Source organism: Pleurodeles waltl, chromosome 5 (assembly GCF_031143425.1).
Source record: "Pleurodeles waltl isolate 20211129_DDA chromosome 5, aPleWal1.hap1.20221129, whole genome shotgun sequence".
NCBI lineage: Eukaryota > Metazoa > Chordata > Amphibia > Caudata > Salamandridae > Pleurodeles > Pleurodeles waltl.
The window spans coordinates 1,859,049,471-1,859,068,152 of record NC_090444.1 but is presented as its reverse complement, the minus strand read 5'-3'; the positions used below and the strand labels follow the sequence as shown (position 1 = coordinate 1,859,068,152).

The window sequence follows — 18,682 nt, the reverse complement described above, 5'->3', positions numbered from 1 at the left end:
GTGAAAAGTGGATGCCTGCTGGACCCCAACCAGCCTTCCTGCCATGCAGATTTGGATGTGCCTTACGGCCGAGGAAAAAGTGGCGATCTGACCTTCACTTCTAAGTTGGAGGATTGGGGGGGGAAAGCGGTGAAAAGGGGTGAAAACTCGCCTTATTTCCCATTTCACCTATGGCTTCAACTAGACACCACAGGACAACACCTGCCATCACTGCTGCCACCAACCCATGGAGAGAACATAACCCCCCCCATTGCTGGACTCTAAGGTAGTGATGCTGCATTTCCAGGGTACGGTGGGTGCCAATGCACAGGAGGTGGGGACCACTGCAGGCAGATACATCTCACAGTAATATTTTTTAAATCACTGTGACGTGCATATGTCAGGAACACAATTGTGTCACACACTGGCATAGCACACATATTTCACACATACACACGTCATTGTAGAGTCATCATTCCTTTGCCAAGGAATGATGGAACCACAATGACACTACTGTCACACTTGTCAATAGTGTCCATGTGCATTCCAAAGGGACCTGAACTGGTGGGTTTATGCTATCTGTTGTGTACGTGCGTCAATATGTGTATGCATGTGTATGTGTGTGATTGGCTGGTTGAGGTGAAGAAAACTGGAGTGGGTGGTGTGGTCTGTATGTGTGTAACTAACGTGAGATCGATGTTGTTGTGCATTTTATATTGCTGTGTGACACATTCAGGTGAGTATTGTTGTGTAGCGGATGTTGTTGTGATGTGTGTAGTTGTGATTCTCTGTAAGTCTGTTTGTGTAGCTGAGTGTGTAGTTGTGTTGCTTGTTGTGGTTGTGTCATGTGTGGTTGCAGTGCCAATAGTGTGTGTATGTTAAGTCATGGATGTATGTCAATGTGTGTTTACGACATATACGGGTAGTGTTGTGTTAGAATTCTTATGGATGATGGTGTGTATGTGGTGTGTTGTGTAGTTGAGGTGGACACATATGGCAAAGGAACTATGGCCCTCATTACAACCCTGGCGGTCGGTGTTAAAGCAGCGGAAACCGCCAACACAGACAGCCACTTTAACACTCCGTCCGCCAGGGCATTAGCAACAAACACTGTGGCGGTCACCGCCAACAGACAGGTGGAAGATAATGTACCGCCCACGCTATTACAAGGCACCAATCTGCCAGCTTTTCCGGGCCGGTACCAACGACATCAAAAGCACGGCGGAAACAGTACACTGAAGGGGAACCACTCACCTTTCGACATTCAACGAAGAACCAGGACACCATGGAGCCCTAACTGCAGGTCCTCCCCATGCTGGTGTATCTAGTAATACACAAGGAATTTGAAAGAAGGCGGCGGCGACGGTGAGTACTGCACCTAGCGCACAGGGGAGGGGAGAGGAAAAAAAGAGAGTGACACACACACGCAACACCCCCACCCCCACCCTCACCCACAACACCATACACACAAACACATCCAACATTACAGATACACCCTGTTATCCCCTGGAAGAACGCAAAGACAAAAGGAATTGAGTTCAATCAGTGATATTTTGGAACATGCAGATATAGCTAACGAATATACAAAAATAGTATATACAAATATTTACAATATGTAGAGAAGGCCGTACACTGTCCTTTGTAAATGTCCGTGGACTAGTGGCCCAAAAGATCATGGGCGAAGCCCACACTTGACTCCTGCCTCAAAACGGAGAGAACACTGCAGGGGCATCAGGTCGAAAACACACAGGCACCTCAGGGGGACGGGGAGGGTGGGGGCACCTCAGCCGGAAGATGGTACAACGCCTCTGCTCCTCGAGGGGGCTCCATGCCCACAGCGATTTCCTGGGGAGTGCAAAGCCACAGCCTCTCAAGTCTCTCAAGTAGGTGGTTTGCCCACTGCTTGGTCCTGGGGAGTGCAAAGCCACAGTCTCTCAAGTGGGTGGTTTGCCCACTGCTTGGTCCTGGGGAGTGCAAGGCCACAGTCTCTCAAGTGGGTGACATGTTCCACTGGCTCTGGAGGGGACCTTGTGCCCAATCTGCTGCATCCTGCAAAGGATTGGGTGAGTGGATGCATTCCTCCACTGGTTCTGGAGGGGGCATTGTGCCCAGTCTGCTTCATCCTGCCAAGGATTGGGTGAGTGGATGCATCTCTCCACTGGTTCTGGAGGGGGCCTTGTGCCCAGTCTGCTTCATCCTGCCAATAATTGGGTAAGTGGATGCATCTCTCCACTGGTTCTGGAGGGGGCCTTGTGCCCAGTCTGCTTCATCCTGCCAAGGATTGGGTGAGTGGATGCATTTCTCCCCTAGTTCTGGAGGGGGCATTGTGCCCAGTCTGCTTCATCCTCCAAAGGATTGGGTGAGTGGATGCATATCTCCACTGGTTCTGGAGGGGGCATTGTGCCCAGTGATGTTGCACCTGGGGTGTGGCAGTTCCCATTCCCTCACCTGGGTGTCTGAGGCACGAGATGTGCAGGGAACAGGTAGCATGATACTCCATGGAGGCAGAGCCACACTCCATCCTGCGGCGACTTAGGCTGCAAACTGCTGGCAGTGCCATTGCTGGTGGTGGTGCCTCAAGTGGTGTGTGCAGGGCCCAGGACGGCTGCCCACTGGGGATGCTGCTGATGTCTGATGTATTGGCACCGGCTGGGCATGTGGCGGTGCATATGGCGGTGCAGGTGGCGGTGCCTGCGGCGATGTCTGCGGCGAAGATGCCGGTGCTGCCTGTGGTGCAGGTGCTTGTAGTAGTGGCGGGAGACACCAGGCCGTCTCCAGCAGCCTCGGATGGCTGCCTACTGGGGATTGTGCTTGTGACTGTAGTTGTGGCAGCGGCGGTGCAGGGGGCGGTGCAGATGGTGGGGCAGGTGGCGGTCGTTGCAGCAGGGTTTACCGTGGTACAGGTTGCTGGCGTGTCAGGACAAATATTCTGTCACAGTCCCTCACCAGGAGGCTCCAAGCCCTGAAAAGACTTGCCCTTGCTTTTGTGTCCCTTCCTTACCTTGGTAGATGCTGCTGGGACCTTGGCACTCTCCTCTTTTGTTTTGGATGAGGCCTTATTGGGTGGGTGGTGCGTCTTGTCCGTGCTGCATGCCGGCCCCTTCTTAACCTTGGCAGGTGGCAGAATCGGGTGGTCTTTAGCATTGGTAGGTGGCACATTGCCAGCCCTGACGGGTGCCCCCTTCGATCTTCTCAGACTTGCAGGGACCACAGCAGACGACGACTTGGTGACTGAGGTGCTGGCCTGGGATCTAGACATCCTGGCCCTAGGGGAAGGACGGTGGGGGGAGAGGCATAGGGAAGAGGTCAACGTTAGCCAGGAAAAGTTTTTTTGACACACTGGGATGGGAAGATGGATGGGGTGTGGGAGTGGAGGAAGAGGTAGTGGTTGTAGGAGGTGTATGTCTGCTGAGTTTGGGTGAAGGTGCATGGGCTGGAGGCTGTTGTGAGGTGGATGGCTGTTAAGTGGGTGTGTGCCTGCGTTTGTGTACTTTGGGAGGAGGGCTCACAGACACACTGGGGAGGACACAGGGGGACGTGTGCATGGTTGTGGGGGTGGTGATTGCTCGTAAGGGGTGTGTTGTGATGGGCATGCTGGTGACGGAGGCAGTGGCTGATGATGTAGTGCATACAGGTGTGAGTGGAGATGCTACTGGGAGAGAGGTGGTCGAAGAGGAGGAGGGGGACACAGTGGAGGAAGTGGATGTTGGTATGTGTGCATGGGTATGGTGCTTGTGTGAGTGTCTGTGTGATGATGCGTGGTGCTTATGTTTTCCTGAGCCACTTTTGTGTGTTGATGTGTGTGCATGCTGGTCTGAAGGTGTGCTTGGCATAGGGTGAGGTAGAGGTGATTGGTCTGGTTAGTGGAAGTTGGAGGGGGGAGGCTGGACACAGCGACAATGGCTGTCATCAGTGCTGAGGCCAGAGCCTGAAATGCTCTCTGTTGGGCCGCCACGCCAGAATGAATGCCCTCCAGGTATGCATTTGTTTGGTGTAAATGCCTCTCGACACCCTGGATGGCATTCAGAATGTTTAACTGCCCAACAGTGAGGGATCTCAGGAGGTCAATAGCCTCCTCACTGAGGGCAGCAGGGATGACTAGGGCAGGGCCTGAGCTGCCTGGGGCGAAGGAGATGCCCACCCTCCTGGGTGAGCGGGCACGGGAAACACACTGAGGGGCTGCTGGGAGGGCGGTGCTGGTAGGGGAGTGGCGGCTGTACCTGTTGTTGGGGTGGGCACAGAGGTGTCCGCCACCGCCAGGGAGCTTCCATCGGAGGAGGAGTCGCTGTCCCCTCCTGTCCCCATCGTGGAGCTCCCCTCGCCCTCCGTCCCACTGGTGCCTTTACCCTCAGTGGATTTGCCCTCATGGGCCATGTGGGATGCAGCTTCTTAGTAAACTGAATTCTGGTTCCCCTCTAGATCCTGCGCCTCCTCATATACTTATGCAGGGACGATCTGCAACAATAACGGTTATAACAGGGCTTTTGAATAGCTCCTTACAAAGTGCCAGTATGCCTAAATCATGGAAGCATGCTGTGGTTAAACCCCTGCTAAAGAAACCTAATTTAGATGGAGCCGAATTTAAGAACTATAGGCTGATTTCTCTTCTTCCAACCATGGCAAAATTAATTGACAAACATGTCAATACACAAATCTCCTGCTTTCTTGAAGAACATAATATTCTGCATCCCACGCAAATGGGCTTTAGACCAGCCCACAGCACCGAATCAGCTATGATAGCAGTTACAGAAAAAACTAGAAAACGGATGGATCAGGGTATGATGACAGCCGTCATAATGCTGGATTTAAGTGCCGCATTTGACACAGTCAATCACAGTCTATTGATCCAAAGAATGGAAAAAGCAGGCATTAAAGGCCAGGCTCTCAAATGGATGAGATCTTTTCTCCAAAATAGATCTTTTCAGGTTTTAGATCGTTCTTTTCTATCAGAATAGTTTAGATCTCAATGTGGGGTACCCCAGTGCTCGTCATTGAGCCCAACTCTTTTTAATATTTATATGGCCCCCTTAGCAGACATAGTGGAACCTTTTGGTCTTTCCCTGTTATCATATGCCGACGACACGCAGTTGCCCGTCTCCTTTTCTTTGGTGAAGGCCGCAGATAATTCAGTGCTACCAGCCTGCTTGCAAGCTGTTTCAAGTTGGATGACTGAGAGTAGGCTCCAACTTAACGAAGAAAAGACAGACATAATGTTCCTGGGAAAGCTTATCAGTCCGGCAAAGAATACTCTGCCGGAAATACAGTTGGAACATTTACCCCCTCCGAAGGATCACATCAAAGCACTAGGAATCTGGGTGGATTCCAAATTAACTCTAGATTATCAAGCCAGGATGCTTTCCGGTGCCTGTATTGGATTGTTGAGGTTACTTAGGAAGGTCATTGGTTTGCTTCCTCCCGTGGCCAAAAGACTGGCGGTACAGGCCCTCATCTTATCCAGGCTGGATTATGGTAAAAGTCTTTTTTTGGGTTCACCAGAGTATGTGATTAGGGAATTACAAACAGTACAAAATGCGGCTGCTCGGTTACTGTATAATATGCCTAAGTTTACATCGGCTAAGCAAGCTTTGTCTACTTTGCACTGGCTCCCAGTGGGGAAGAGAATCAAGTTTAAGTCTTTCTGTATTTTTCATAGAGCTCTATACAATAGAGGTCCACCTCAGTTGAAAACCTTAGCCTCATTGAATGCTGCTACGAGAGCTTTAAGATCCTCTTCCAAAGCCTTAGTCGTGGTTCCCAAAGTAAAAAGAGTAAGTTGGGGTGGTAGATCTCTGAAATATCAGGGAGCCAAACTTTGGAACTCACTTCTCCTCAATATCCGTTTGATCAGACAGGAGTTGGAATTTCGGAAGGCCATTAAAACTTGGCTATTTTAATTTCATTTACTATTTACTTCCAAGTACTATTTTGATGCTGTGTATTTCTCCAGCTTGTTTTTAATGTTAGGTCCTCCTTAGCGTTATGAAGCCTCCGGGTAGTATAGCGCTATATAAAACCTTTTAACATAACATAACATGCACTAGGCTATGCCCAACCACTCACTAAGGTAGTCACCAGCCCATGGGGTACAATGTCTAATGCCAGCATCTGCACACCTGACACCCACAGGATCCTGCCCAGTAGTAGTTGGCCACTTGTACCATCGGGGAAGGGGTGCTTCAGAGTCTGAAAACAAGGGGCCTACCCTGCCATGATCGCCCTGGCCTAGGGGCACCCACAGCTCTCATCCCTCACCCAGCTAGTTCCTAAAGTGCGCAAAGTCAACTTTCTGAAACTGTACTCAACCCCTTATGGCTGCTGTGATGTCCTCAAACGCCCATCCAACTCTGGATAGGCCACCGCCAGAATGCAGAACATCAGGGGGGTCATGGTGCAATGGGCACCCTTTCCACGTTGGGAGGCCAGCCCCAGCTAGGCCTCCGCCATCTTCTTGGTCCAGCGGCGCAGGTGCTCGCATCTCTTGCGGTAGTGGGTGCTCTGCCTGTGATAGACCCCCAGGGTCCGCACCTCCTTGGCGATGGCACGCCAAATACCCTTTTTCTGGTGGGCGCTGACCGAGAGGGAAAAGACAGCAGAAAATGTAATTACTCACCCGTCCGGACCGTCATACTCATTGCCCACCAGTTCCCACCCATGCTGTGACGCACATACAGTGACCACCTCTCATGCTGCATTCAGACCAGGACGCCTTAGCACCCCACAACATGTGGCTTACATCCACAACACTCAAAACAGGCATTGCCCATGCATCGTGCTCACAGTGTACTCACCTGTTTGTCTGGAGGACCGTAGAGTAACGTGTACTGGGAGAGGACCCCATCCACCAGTTTCTCCAACTCCTCCACAGTGAAGGCATGGGCCCTTTCCCCAGACACTCTAGCCATTGTCGCTTCCAGACTCAGGTCACAGCAGCACTTGCAGTGTAGGTCCTCTCCTGTTGATGGTCAGGTAGCAAGTGAGTGAATAAGTAGAAAATGGCGGTGATGTCCGCAGCAGGGCATACCGTCACTGCCGACTTACATCACCATTGGCTCCTGGGACCCAAAGGGCCCAATGATAACCAATGCGGAGTTGCGAGGCGGTCATCGACCACCTACCGCGACACAACACGCCAGCGCAGTTACCTCATTTCCCCTTGTCCCTCCTCACAGGTCAGGCAGCCGCCATTTCAGGGGGGCACATGGCATGACACCTAACTGCGTCACATCACATATTGGTACCTATACTGACTCTCAAATACACACACTGCTTCTGTGACATTAATTCAAACACAGTTGTACTATGTATGTGGTAAATGACCTTCTTCTCACCGTTCTCCCCCATAGGCTACAACCGCTGAGGCAGATGATGAGATGGCGGCACCCACCGGTTGTACAGACCCCTGGTGGACCTATCGACAATGGAGGACAGACACATTATCATCACATACAGACGTGATCGTGCCACAATCCAAGACCTGTATGCCCAATTGGAACCAGACCGGATGTCAGCTATCCGCCTGCCCACAGGAATACCCCCTCTAGTGCAGGTCCTGTCAGTGCTCCATTTCCTGGCAAGTGGCTCCTTTCATACAACAGTGGCAATGGCATCAGGGATGTCTCAGCCAATGTTCTCAAACGTGTTTACCAGAGTGTTGTCTGCCCTGCCGAAACACATGCGCTGCTACATTGTCTTCCCCCAGGTGGAGGATTTGGCCATAGTGAAAGCTGACTTTTATGCCCTGGGACATATCCCCAACTCCATTGGTGCCATTGATGGTACACATGTGGCATTTGTCCCCCCCGCAGAAATGAACAGGTGTTCAGGAATAGAAAAAGCTATCATTCGATGAATGTGCAAATGGTGTGTTTGGCGGACCAGTACATCTCCCATGTGAATGCCAGATATCCTGGCTCAGTGCATGACGCCTATATCTTGAGGAATAGCAGCATCCCTTATGTGATGGGCCAACTCCAGAGGCACGGGTGTGGCTAATAGGTGAGCCCAAGGTCCCCACACAGTATAAGTAGGTGTATGGGTATTGGGTTGTTCCTAAGGGTTAGTGTGTGTCTAACAGTTGTCCCTCGATATTTGCAGGTGACTCTGGTTACCCCAACCTCTCATGGCTACTGACCCCAGTGAGGAATCCCAGGACAAGGGCAGAGGAACGTTACAATGAGGCACATGGGCGAACAAGGAGGATTATTGAGAGGACCTTCGGCATCCTGAAGGCCAGATTCCGGTGCCTCCATCTGACAAAAACCTACCATAGTAGATATGAAGCAGCAGCTTGCTGAGGGGCAACGGCACCTCCAGCTGGTTTGGGAAGAACAACAAAAAGAGACCAAAACAGAGCGGGAAGCCCTTCAAAGCACCCTGAAAAGCCAAGCCACCATCATGGCCAACAACCAGCTAGTCCACGAAAATGGGTTGAAAACCCTGACTGATACCATCGCCGCTACCAGGGTCCATCCCAACGTCCCCAGCTCAGTGTTACAAAGATACGAAGAAGGCGAGGATCCTGACGCCTTTTTTATGAATTTTTAAAGGGTCACCACCTCCGCCACCAGGCCCCAAGATAGGTGGGGACAATACATAGCCCCCCTGTTGACTGGTACCCTACAGGCGGCTTACCAAGCGGTGAACCCTGGGGGTATCACCCCGTACCAGGAGATAAAGAAAAGCATTTTAGAACGTGTGGGGTTTGATACAGAACACTACTGACTCCGGTTTAGGAAAACCAAATGGGGTCCCTCAGAAAACCCCTGGCTGTTGTATTACTGAGTAAAAGACCTGGGTCTGAAGTGGTTGGGACCGATAGGAACAAACCAGGAGGACATCATAGAAACCATTTTATTAGAGCAAAACATGGAGGCATTACCGACCGCCACGCGCAACTGGATTAAACAACACCCAAAGCCTGATACCACAACAACCATTGAGTTGGCGTGTGCCTATCATCGCTCTATCGAGTTCAATACTGGACCCCATCGGGGTACCACCACCACCAACCGTCCAATTATAGCGCCTTTCCGTTCCCCGAGCAGAAAATCCCCTGAAGACAATGGAAGCCCTCGGGTGGCGGAAAGACCTCCCATCCAACAACCCCAATGTTATAGTTGCGGGGAATGGGGTCACATCGCTCGGATGTGCCCCCATAAAACAGAAAGGCCTGAACCAATGGAGATAGGCATCACCTGTGGAAGGGTGTTTTATGCAGGAAAAGAGGATAAGCAGTACAAGCGAGAACTAGTTGTCAATGGATGCCGAGCTATGGTATTATTCGATTCCGGCTGTAGCCAATCGGTCATCATAGCCAGCCTGATTGATAAATACACGCTTACCCCAAGGGAAGCAGTGGCTATTTGTTGTATTCATGGAGACTTAAAGGAATATCCTATGACGTGGGTCACCCTTGTCTGGGGTGAAAGAAGAGACAATATTAGAATGGTAGTTGTGGAACGACAGGTGGAAGAGGTTATTATTGGAACTGATTATACACACGTTGCTGCACTTCTCAACAGTCTCTGATGGAACGGAGAGACTGATCCATGGTGGAAAGAAGCTCCATTAGCTGCACAACCAATCCACCTGAGTAAGACAAGATACAAACCTAGCAAAACAGAAAAAAGAGAGACAAAGAGACTATACGCACATAAGGAAATTGAGTCCAACAGAGTAAATATACAAAATATTGCTCATACTAGCCTTCCCACCTTCAGATGCTGTCAAAGGGAAGACCCCACGCTTCAACATGCCTGGAGAGCAGCAAGGCCTAGGAACCCTGGAGAAAAGGGACCCTGTTTTTCCATACATAAGAACCTTTTGTATAGAACCACAAATCATAATAACCAGGAAAAAAAACTGTTATTAGTCCAGAGCCCTATCGGTTGCAAGTCCTACATTTAGCCCATAGTCAGTCAGGTGGGGGCCACTATGGAAGGGAAAAAACCGAGGAGTATATCTTGCGTAGGTTTTACTGGCTGGGCGTATTTTCCCAGATACGTCGGTTTTGTCAGCAGTGTCCCAAATATCAGCTTATCTATCCAGGGCCTAGGAAAAGGGTACCCCTACAACCATTACCCATTATCGACATACCCTTTTCACGGGTGGGATTGGACCAGGTGGGTCCACTCATTCCTTCCTCAAAAGGATATAGTTATATCCTGGTACTAGTTGACTACGCCACCAGATACCCTGAGTCCGTTCCCCTTACAAGCATGAATACCAAAAGCGTGGCCCATGCCATGATTTTTTTTTTCCCTAGTTGGTTTCCCTAAGGAGATATTAACCGATCAAGGGACACAGTTCATGTTGAACCTAATGACACAAATCTGCCAGATCCTCTGGATAAAACACCTGAGGACCTCAGTATATCACCCTCAAACTGATGGGCTAGTAGAAAGGTATAACCGCACGTTGAAGACACTTTTGAAAAAAAACATCTCTGACTCGGGAAAAGACTGGGACAGACGGTTGCCATTGGTCCTATATGCAATGAGAACACATGAGCAATCCTCTACTGGACATAGTCCCTTTGAGTTATTCTTTGGGCGACAACCTCGAACCCTGTTGGATATGGCAGCAGAGATTTGGGAGGAGTATGAGGGAGGAGAGAAGTCCCTGTTAGAATATACCCACGACCTAAAATCACAAGTCCAATCCGTGTGGGAAGATGTGAGAGAACACTTAGAGAAGGCCCAAGCCAAACAAAAACAATATTACGACCGAAACACCCAGATACGAACATTGAATACAGGGGAGAAGGTTCTTATTCTTTTACCCCACTCAGAAAACAAATTATTAGCGAGATGGCAGGGGCCCTATAAGGCTCTAGGGACCGTGACTCCGGTAACTTACACCATTGAGATGATAGAAAATCAGAGAAAGACCCAGATCTATCATATAAACCTCCTAAAGAAATGGAAAGACTCCGATAATACCACGATGGAACCCGTAGCGGGATTCCCTGTTAATACATTAAAAGAACTCGAAATAGGATGGTGTCCTACCAACCCAGAACCAAAGCCAGAAGAGCCCCAGAGGAATACATCCCTTCTACATAGACAACAGGAACAATTAACACATCTCCTGTCTAAACATGACAAGTTGTTCTCCATTCAGCCAGGTAAAACAACCATAGCCCAGCACCATATCAGGACTCTGCTAGGGAAGGTGATACGCCTTCGACCATACCGGATACCAGAAGCCCAGAAAATCGTGGTAGGGCAGGAGATAGCGAAGATGTTACGTATGGGGGTCATAGATCCCTCTACTAGGATGATACTTGGATGATATAGTGATATATAGTGAAACATGGGAGGAACACTTAGTACACATAGATAACATATTTAAAACATGACACCAAGCAGGATTGACAGCCAACCCTGCAAAGAGTCGTCTGGCTTATACTGACATTGTGTATCTCGGATACCACATAGGGCGGGGCATTATTAAACCCCAGCTCAACAAAGTGGAAGCCATTACGCGCATACCTCCACCAACCACCAAAAGAGAAGTACGCTCCTTTTTGGGGTTGGTAGGATATTATCGGAGGTTTATTCCCCATTATTCCTCCCTAGCAGCTCCCTTAACGGACTTTCTGAGAAAGGGTCCGCCTACAAAGATAATGGCTTCAACACCATCCCAACACAGGAGTTATGTGACCCTACAGACATGCCTCACGACAAAGCCTATTCTGTGTTGTCCTGAGTTCCTTAAACCATTCCACCTTCAGACAGACGCCTGAGATGTAGGCATAGGCGCAGTATTATTCCAAAAGGGGGAAGAGGATACTAGCCATCTCATAGTATTCATCAGTTGTAAATTACTTCCCCAAGAGCAACGCTATCCTATTATCGAAAGAGAATGCCTGGCCATCAAATGGGCTATTGAAAGCTTACAATATTATCTTCTGGGCCGCCCCTTTCTTCTGTACACCTATCACGCTCCCCTTATCTCATCATAAAAACACCAACACTCGTATACTACGGTGGTTCATGGAACTGCAACCTTTTACATTTCCGGTGTGCCACCTTCTGGGTAAACTTTTGTGTCATGCTGACTATTTATCTCGCTATCCTGCAGAACAGGGTCTGGAACAGCCCCAGTCGAGGTGAGGGACATGTAACCGGGTCGTCGGGTCTCCGGCTACAATACAAGCCCCTGGATCGCATCAGGAGTACCCCGGGGGAACACACCAAAGCGATGACCACCCGGAAGAGAATCCCAACCCGGACATCCGGGTTGGATCGACGTCACCGGGACCAGAAAAAGAGAAGACGGAGGCCGAAGAGGTGCACGAGACAAGGGAGCAGAGTGAGCGAACTGGAACGAGCGGAGCAAGAAAGAAGAGGATCGAGGCGGGGAGCGGAGCAAAGACATTGGAGGCGAGACACAGACCCGGACGAGACCGGTGGACGGACGGACCCGCCACGTCCCTGGAAGGGCGTGGCTCTCCCAGGTACGATTGTGTCTTCAATTAAGTTATTTCCCGTTGTGGAGTAGAAACGGGAGTGAGGGCGGCATCGCAGGGGAGGGACCCGAGGAAAGGACCCAGGAAAGGGAGTATCAAGGATTCGAGTGTATGTAAACTAATAGCACACCAGGATAGGGACTGTTCTGTAAAACAGCCCTATAGAAGAGCAATAGGACAAAAACGTATTTTTGTTGCACCTGATCTAGAGCACTTGTTTTTTTTTTTTTTTCTTTCTCTCTCAGCTTTCCAACCATGATCCGGTCACCTCATACCACCTGCACAGCCACAAACCCCCCCCCCCCATCACACTCCCTAATACTAACACAAACCTAGAAGGAACCCCAGAACCCCACACCTACCTATTTCTCTGTTTCTCCTGGGTCAACCAACATCTTCTGAACTGGAGCCATCCCTGGTTATCCCACCGGACCACATCCACAGCTCAGACGTCTTGAGAAGAGAAACCTATAAGAGAAAAGAAGAATCTGTTACATCAAGGAAAACAACCAAGGAACGGAAAAGACCCTGAGAACTAAAATGAAGGAACTAGAGGGAAAGAAAGAGTAATTAAAACCCGTCCAGAAAGATAAATAAAGAGCACTTGAGCAGCATACCGTGTCTAGTGGATCCTTAATTCACCAACCTTATCAGGGTTCTGAACCGAACCCACCACACATCTATAATCAAAACCTTCAATATTTTAGGAACTCCTCATGGCAAGCATCACCGGATTGCTTAGGGTACTCAAGTTTGTTATCATGCTTCACTGGCAGCATTAGAAGTTGATGCAAAGTAATACCTTTTATGTTGTATGCAGCAAATCCAGTGGGTGCTGTTAGCACAAAAGTAAGGCTACAATCAGTTGTTTTGTAGACATATACTGTAAGCGCTTTAATCAGGAAACATTTGCCAGTGCTTGCTTGACCACTTACATATACAAGTATAGACTTGAATGTGGTGCCTGTACATTCAGAGTTATTGTGAAGTGTTCTATGATCCACTGATGTAGTTAACATCTGGTATATTTGTAGTTGTTGTTCATTTAGTTGACCTAGATTGAACCTTGACCTGATCCATCATGCTCTGCTTCTCATTAATGGCAATGGCTGCCTCGTTCTCTATAATAGGCTGGCCAAGTGGATCATAAATATGAGATCCTGAACTCTGGCTGCCTTGTGAACTGTCTATTGCAATCTCGGCTGCTACTGTCTCCTCTTGTTGAATTTCTTCAATCTGAAATAAATAAGAAACACTGTTTCCAGTTCACACAAAGGCTGTTTTCGGAGCCACCCAAAGAACAAATAGCAGAATAAATGTTGCAAGGCCTACCTCCTTTCTTGAGCACAGGGGCATTCCAGGGAGGTGGTGGTCCCTGGGGCCGTAAAAGTCCATACATGGCTCCAGGTGGAGGGCTGCATGGCCCCCTTCCTTTCTTAAGTACAGGGCCATCCCCCAGGGAGGTAGTGGTCCCTCGGGCCGTAACTGGCCCGGGGTATGTGCGCCCCCCTCCTTTTTTAAATATCAATTGGCCTCAGGGAGGTGGTGGTCCCTGGGGCCTAGTGGATTGACGCAGATCCTGCATCTATGTTTGAGTATAGCCCCGAGGAGGTGGTAGTATCTGGGGCACGGGGGTCTATGCAGGCCAACTCAAGAGCCTCTCTTGAAACTTGAGCACATAACTCTGAAAAATGAAATGTGCTTAGAAACTGACACTAGGTACCAAGCAGGTATGCATCTTGAAGAAATAGTTCATGTCTGGCAGCTCTTAAAGCCGTTTTTAGGGATATAATACATGTACAATGTAGGCAAATATTGTGACTTGTGGCTGTAATCTCTGAAACAGTGGAGGTTAGAAAGTAGGTCAGATGAAGTATAAAAACATTCTGGAATCCCATTGCTGCCAACAACTACACCAATCTATCCAGAACTGACATCATACACTCAACACTCCACAATGTGAAGCATCTGTTGATCCAACTAAATCATTGGTAGCAAGACCACCTCAAGCCTTAGAACTGGTCATGAAGATCTCCATATACTTAAAAATAATCTTGCGCAAACCAAACACACTACAAAAAAAACATATATACATACATATAAAAAAGTGAGATCATGGCCATGAACCCACCCATTTCAAAGCATATGCAAATAGTTACTTTGTGGCAAAACAAATAAAAGGCATCAAGTAAACATCATCATGGTGGATTAAAACCTTGTAATGCAATGGCTAGAAATCTATGCTTGAAGAGACTATAACATGGGCACTTTAGGTAAGTGCAATATGACATTATTGGCCCTCAGTTTGTATCACTACAAGGTCTGACCCTCTGTTGTAAAGAGTTAGAGTCCTGAGTTGAATAATCCACGTCCTGCTGTGAGGTTATAGTGGAAACAGGTTGCCCTCTTTTCCTGTTCCTGTGTCTCCTGTTCCTGGGTTGCTTATTCAGGGACTCTTTCTGAGAACCCTGTGGTTGGGGGCTCCTGGGTAAGATCATTTTCCCTCAGTCACCCAATCCCATCATACCTCCAGGGTTTTAAAGAAATTGATTTCAGCTTAAAAGGACTTCAAGCTGTGTTGGGAAAAGGAAGAATGTATATAACCTTTGTGGCACAACCTTGTGTTTGATCCCTTCCTTAGTTGCTCCGCCAGTTTTGTGTAATCAGGGAATACATAACATTTCTTCCCTGTAGCATGAGTAAGTCAGCGTCATTCTTAATTTCCATGGACCTCCCACTCAGCACTTTCATGTTGTCATCTTTGGAATATTTTACACTACTGTCTATCCCAAAATTAGACCAGTAATCTTTCAGACATTCTTTTCTTCTCGAGTGTTCCACTACGTGTTAAATGTAAGAACTTATACCCAGGCAAAAAGGAAAAGAAGAGTTGAGAGCAAATGTTTGAAACCACCTCCTCAAGGAATTTGGATATCTCCTGGAGACACCTACATGAGAAAAGTTCATACAAATTCTGCTTCAATTCATAGTAATAGTTAAATTATTCATATTATCCTTAGCTACTGGCGGGCTTGTATGGAGGTTAGAATTAGGCTTATTATAGTACTTCTGGTACTGCACAAGAACTAGAAAAGAATTATTGTACACAATGGACTTTCTATCTCTGTGGCCCTATTTAATGCATTCATTGGGGCATTTGAACTAAGGTCAACTTCCTGGGTTACAATATACATTTTATTTTTTAAGAATTTGACAACGTAATGTTAGTGACTGGATGGATGGTTTGCCTTTACTCTCCATTGGGAAGAAAATCGTAGATGAAGACACACTTTACTGGAGAAAGATAGGAGCCATCTGTATGGAAGGTGCCTGTGGTTGATGCTTTATTATGTTTGAAGGGCATTATCCTTAGAATGTTCATCACTATTCTCTGTAGTATCTAAGCAGTGTAGAAATTACTAATGCTGGGGCACACCCTATTACTGCTGTGCCATCATATCTTTTGAAATGTCTTTGAATAATCTGTTTGCTATTTATTGATAAAATGCACTCCTATTTCTTTTTATTTTCTTAATGAACAACTATATAGTTAAATATATAAATATCGGTATTGGTGGCCAACAACACTTAAAAGTTATTTTAAATGGTTAACCTTCAATGGATGATTTTTTGTTGTGCCAGACAATTATGTTTTGAAGGTCCTCTCCCAACAGCAGCATTTAAAAATCAGCTTCACCCAGCTCGTTATCTGTTAATAAAATATGTCCTTTTCTCTTTTTATAAATATAGCTTTTGGGGTGCTACGAACAATAATTGCAGTTATGGGGAAAGGATTCTCTGGAGCCTCCTTTGCAGCCATATACCTATTCAGTGCTGAGCTCTACCCCACTATCCTCAGGTATGCATAGTCAATGCTTTCGGATATTTTTTCTTGTTAAATTGAGGGACACAAAAAAACACTATGATGTCTTGAAAGAAGCAATAAAGAGATTAAACCAGGGAAGGCGACATTTCTAGATTTAATACTACTTAAAGTTTGCAAAGCTTCTTCAAAGCTACATTACAACTGTATTAGTAGGTTAAACCTCCCACACTTTAAGTTGTCAAACACATTCCACTTGTGTCTGCTATTGTTCAAAAATAAATAATTGCACTGCATTCTTCTTTAGCATTTAAGCATTTGGCAAACAAGCTTTATTGGAAAACACACAAGGGTCCATGTATTAAAAACACACAGCAACCAAAGTCACTGTACATTAGGGAAGAAATAGTTCTCAAGAATTATTCCTTCAGTGGGAAATGTTTCTTGCAGAAAAATATTTGTAAATGTTATTAGAAACTCCTGTAGCTATTGAAGTTCCAGGAGATCAAGGATTATAGCTTACTGTCCTGTTTTACATATTTATCAGTATTCTTTGAGAATTTACAGCCACTGTTTCCATTAATTACACCAGATATTCAATCTTGGACATTCCTTGCTGATTCTTCTTAAATGCAGAGATTCAACCTCAAACATGCGTGACATTTCTTCATAAATGAATATAAGTTAGTAAATTCTTTATTGCGGATTCATAAAAATCATCACAATGTACACCTGTATGAGTAAAACTTCCATTAACATAATTAAGACAACGGCCATCAGTTCATTAAAATTTACAAAATCAATGTGACCACTTGGTTCGAAGGCCAGTGCTAAAAAGTAGCTGTGTTTGAAACAGTTACAGCAAAAGACAGTCACAAGAACGGGTGTAATCTAAAGGGCAATGTAGTGTGGAGGGTTATACTTCACAAGAGTTTGAGATCTGCTGTGAGAACAGCCTTTTAAACCCCAGTATGGACTACTAAATCTTAGTAGAAACCGAGATAGAGCCTCAACCATGGACTGCTGATTCTTCTTAAATGCAGAGATTCAGCTTAAGCTGCTGATTCTACGTACAATCAAAGATCCAAACTCAACTATGTGAAGCAAATTCTTCTTAAATACAGAGATTCAGCGTAAGCTGCTGATTCTTCACACAGTCAAAGATCCAAACTCAACTATGGGCAGCTGATTCTTTTTAAATACAGAAATTCAGCTTAAGCTGCTGATTATTCACAGAATCAAAGATCCAAACTCAACCATGGACTGCTGAGTCTTCTTAAATACAGAGATTCAGCTTAAGCTGCTGATTCTTCACACAATCAAAGATCCAAACTCAACAATGGGCAGCTGATTCTTCTTAAATACAGAGATTTAGTTTAAGCTGCTGATTCTTCACAGAATCAAAGATACAAACTCAACAATGGGCAGCTGATTCTTCATAGATGTTGCAGGAGACCAGGAATCCATTGCCTTTCTCTGTGAATGATCCAGCCTATTGGTATAGGGGATTGATCTTTACCCACGCTTTGGGTAGCGCTTACATTGATGCTTAGGGTCTTGTGAGGGATAATTCTATAAGACTAATAAAACCCTAGTAACACAAATCAAACTATTACTATCAAACAGTCATTGCCTTCATTCCGTGGGGCTCAGTTCTACCATTTCAGTATATGGCTGATTGTTAGACTTGTCATCCTTGGCTTGGTATTCCTCCAGACAATTTTGTTTCACTCCTCTAATGTTTGCTGGATTTGTTTATGTTGTCTTTAAGACTCAGTCCACTTCCCCCTCTAACAAGTGGAAAACATCCTATGTGCTCTCCATTGAACATGGTAAAATTGGTATACACCCAATTTTCACACTTAATTGAACTGAAGGTCTATAGTATATGATGTGGAACCCGAGGTCTGAAAATTAAATGCTACTAGTAGACCACAGCCCTCATTGTGTTACCCACTAAAACTACCACTGCAAAACATGCCTCAGACCTGCCACTGGCAAAATAGCCCTTTTGCTAAGCCTAAAACTTCCTTTTTCATACTTATGTCACCCTAAGGTAGACCCTACAGGCTTAAAGGGCAGGATGCCTGGTATTTAAAAATGAGGACATGTGTATTCAAGTTTTGCATGTCCTGCCACTGACCAATTTCTAAAGTCATTTTTTCAGAGTTGCAATGCTATCTTTCCCGTAGACTTACACTGGTTTACTTTATTACACTTATTAATTGGAACACGTAGAGAAATACTTTTCCCACTCATTTGAATTGCAATTTAAAGTTCCCTTCAATAGTAAAGTCAGTGTTTGAGTTACCATTCTGAAAATGCCACTTTTAGAAAGTTGGCATTTTCTTCCCTAAACCACATGTGCCTTTCTACCAGTGCCCAGAGTGAATGGCTCTCCTGTGCTC

The 18,682-nt window shown here is 46.7% G+C and overlaps 1 protein-coding gene across 1 annotated transcript in view; it reads left to right on the top strand.

Annotated features, from left to right (window-relative positions):
- The window catches only part of LOC138297170 (solute carrier family 22 member 7-like), a 182,454-nt gene that overhangs the window by 105,358 nt on the left and 58,414 nt on the right, over positions 1-18,682 (top strand). The window contains exon 8 of the mRNA XM_069236663.1: positions 16,202-16,310. Within this exon, the coding sequence (XP_069092764.1) occupies positions 16,202-16,310 (109 nt within the window). The remainder of the gene's footprint in view (positions 1-16,201; positions 16,311-18,682) is intronic.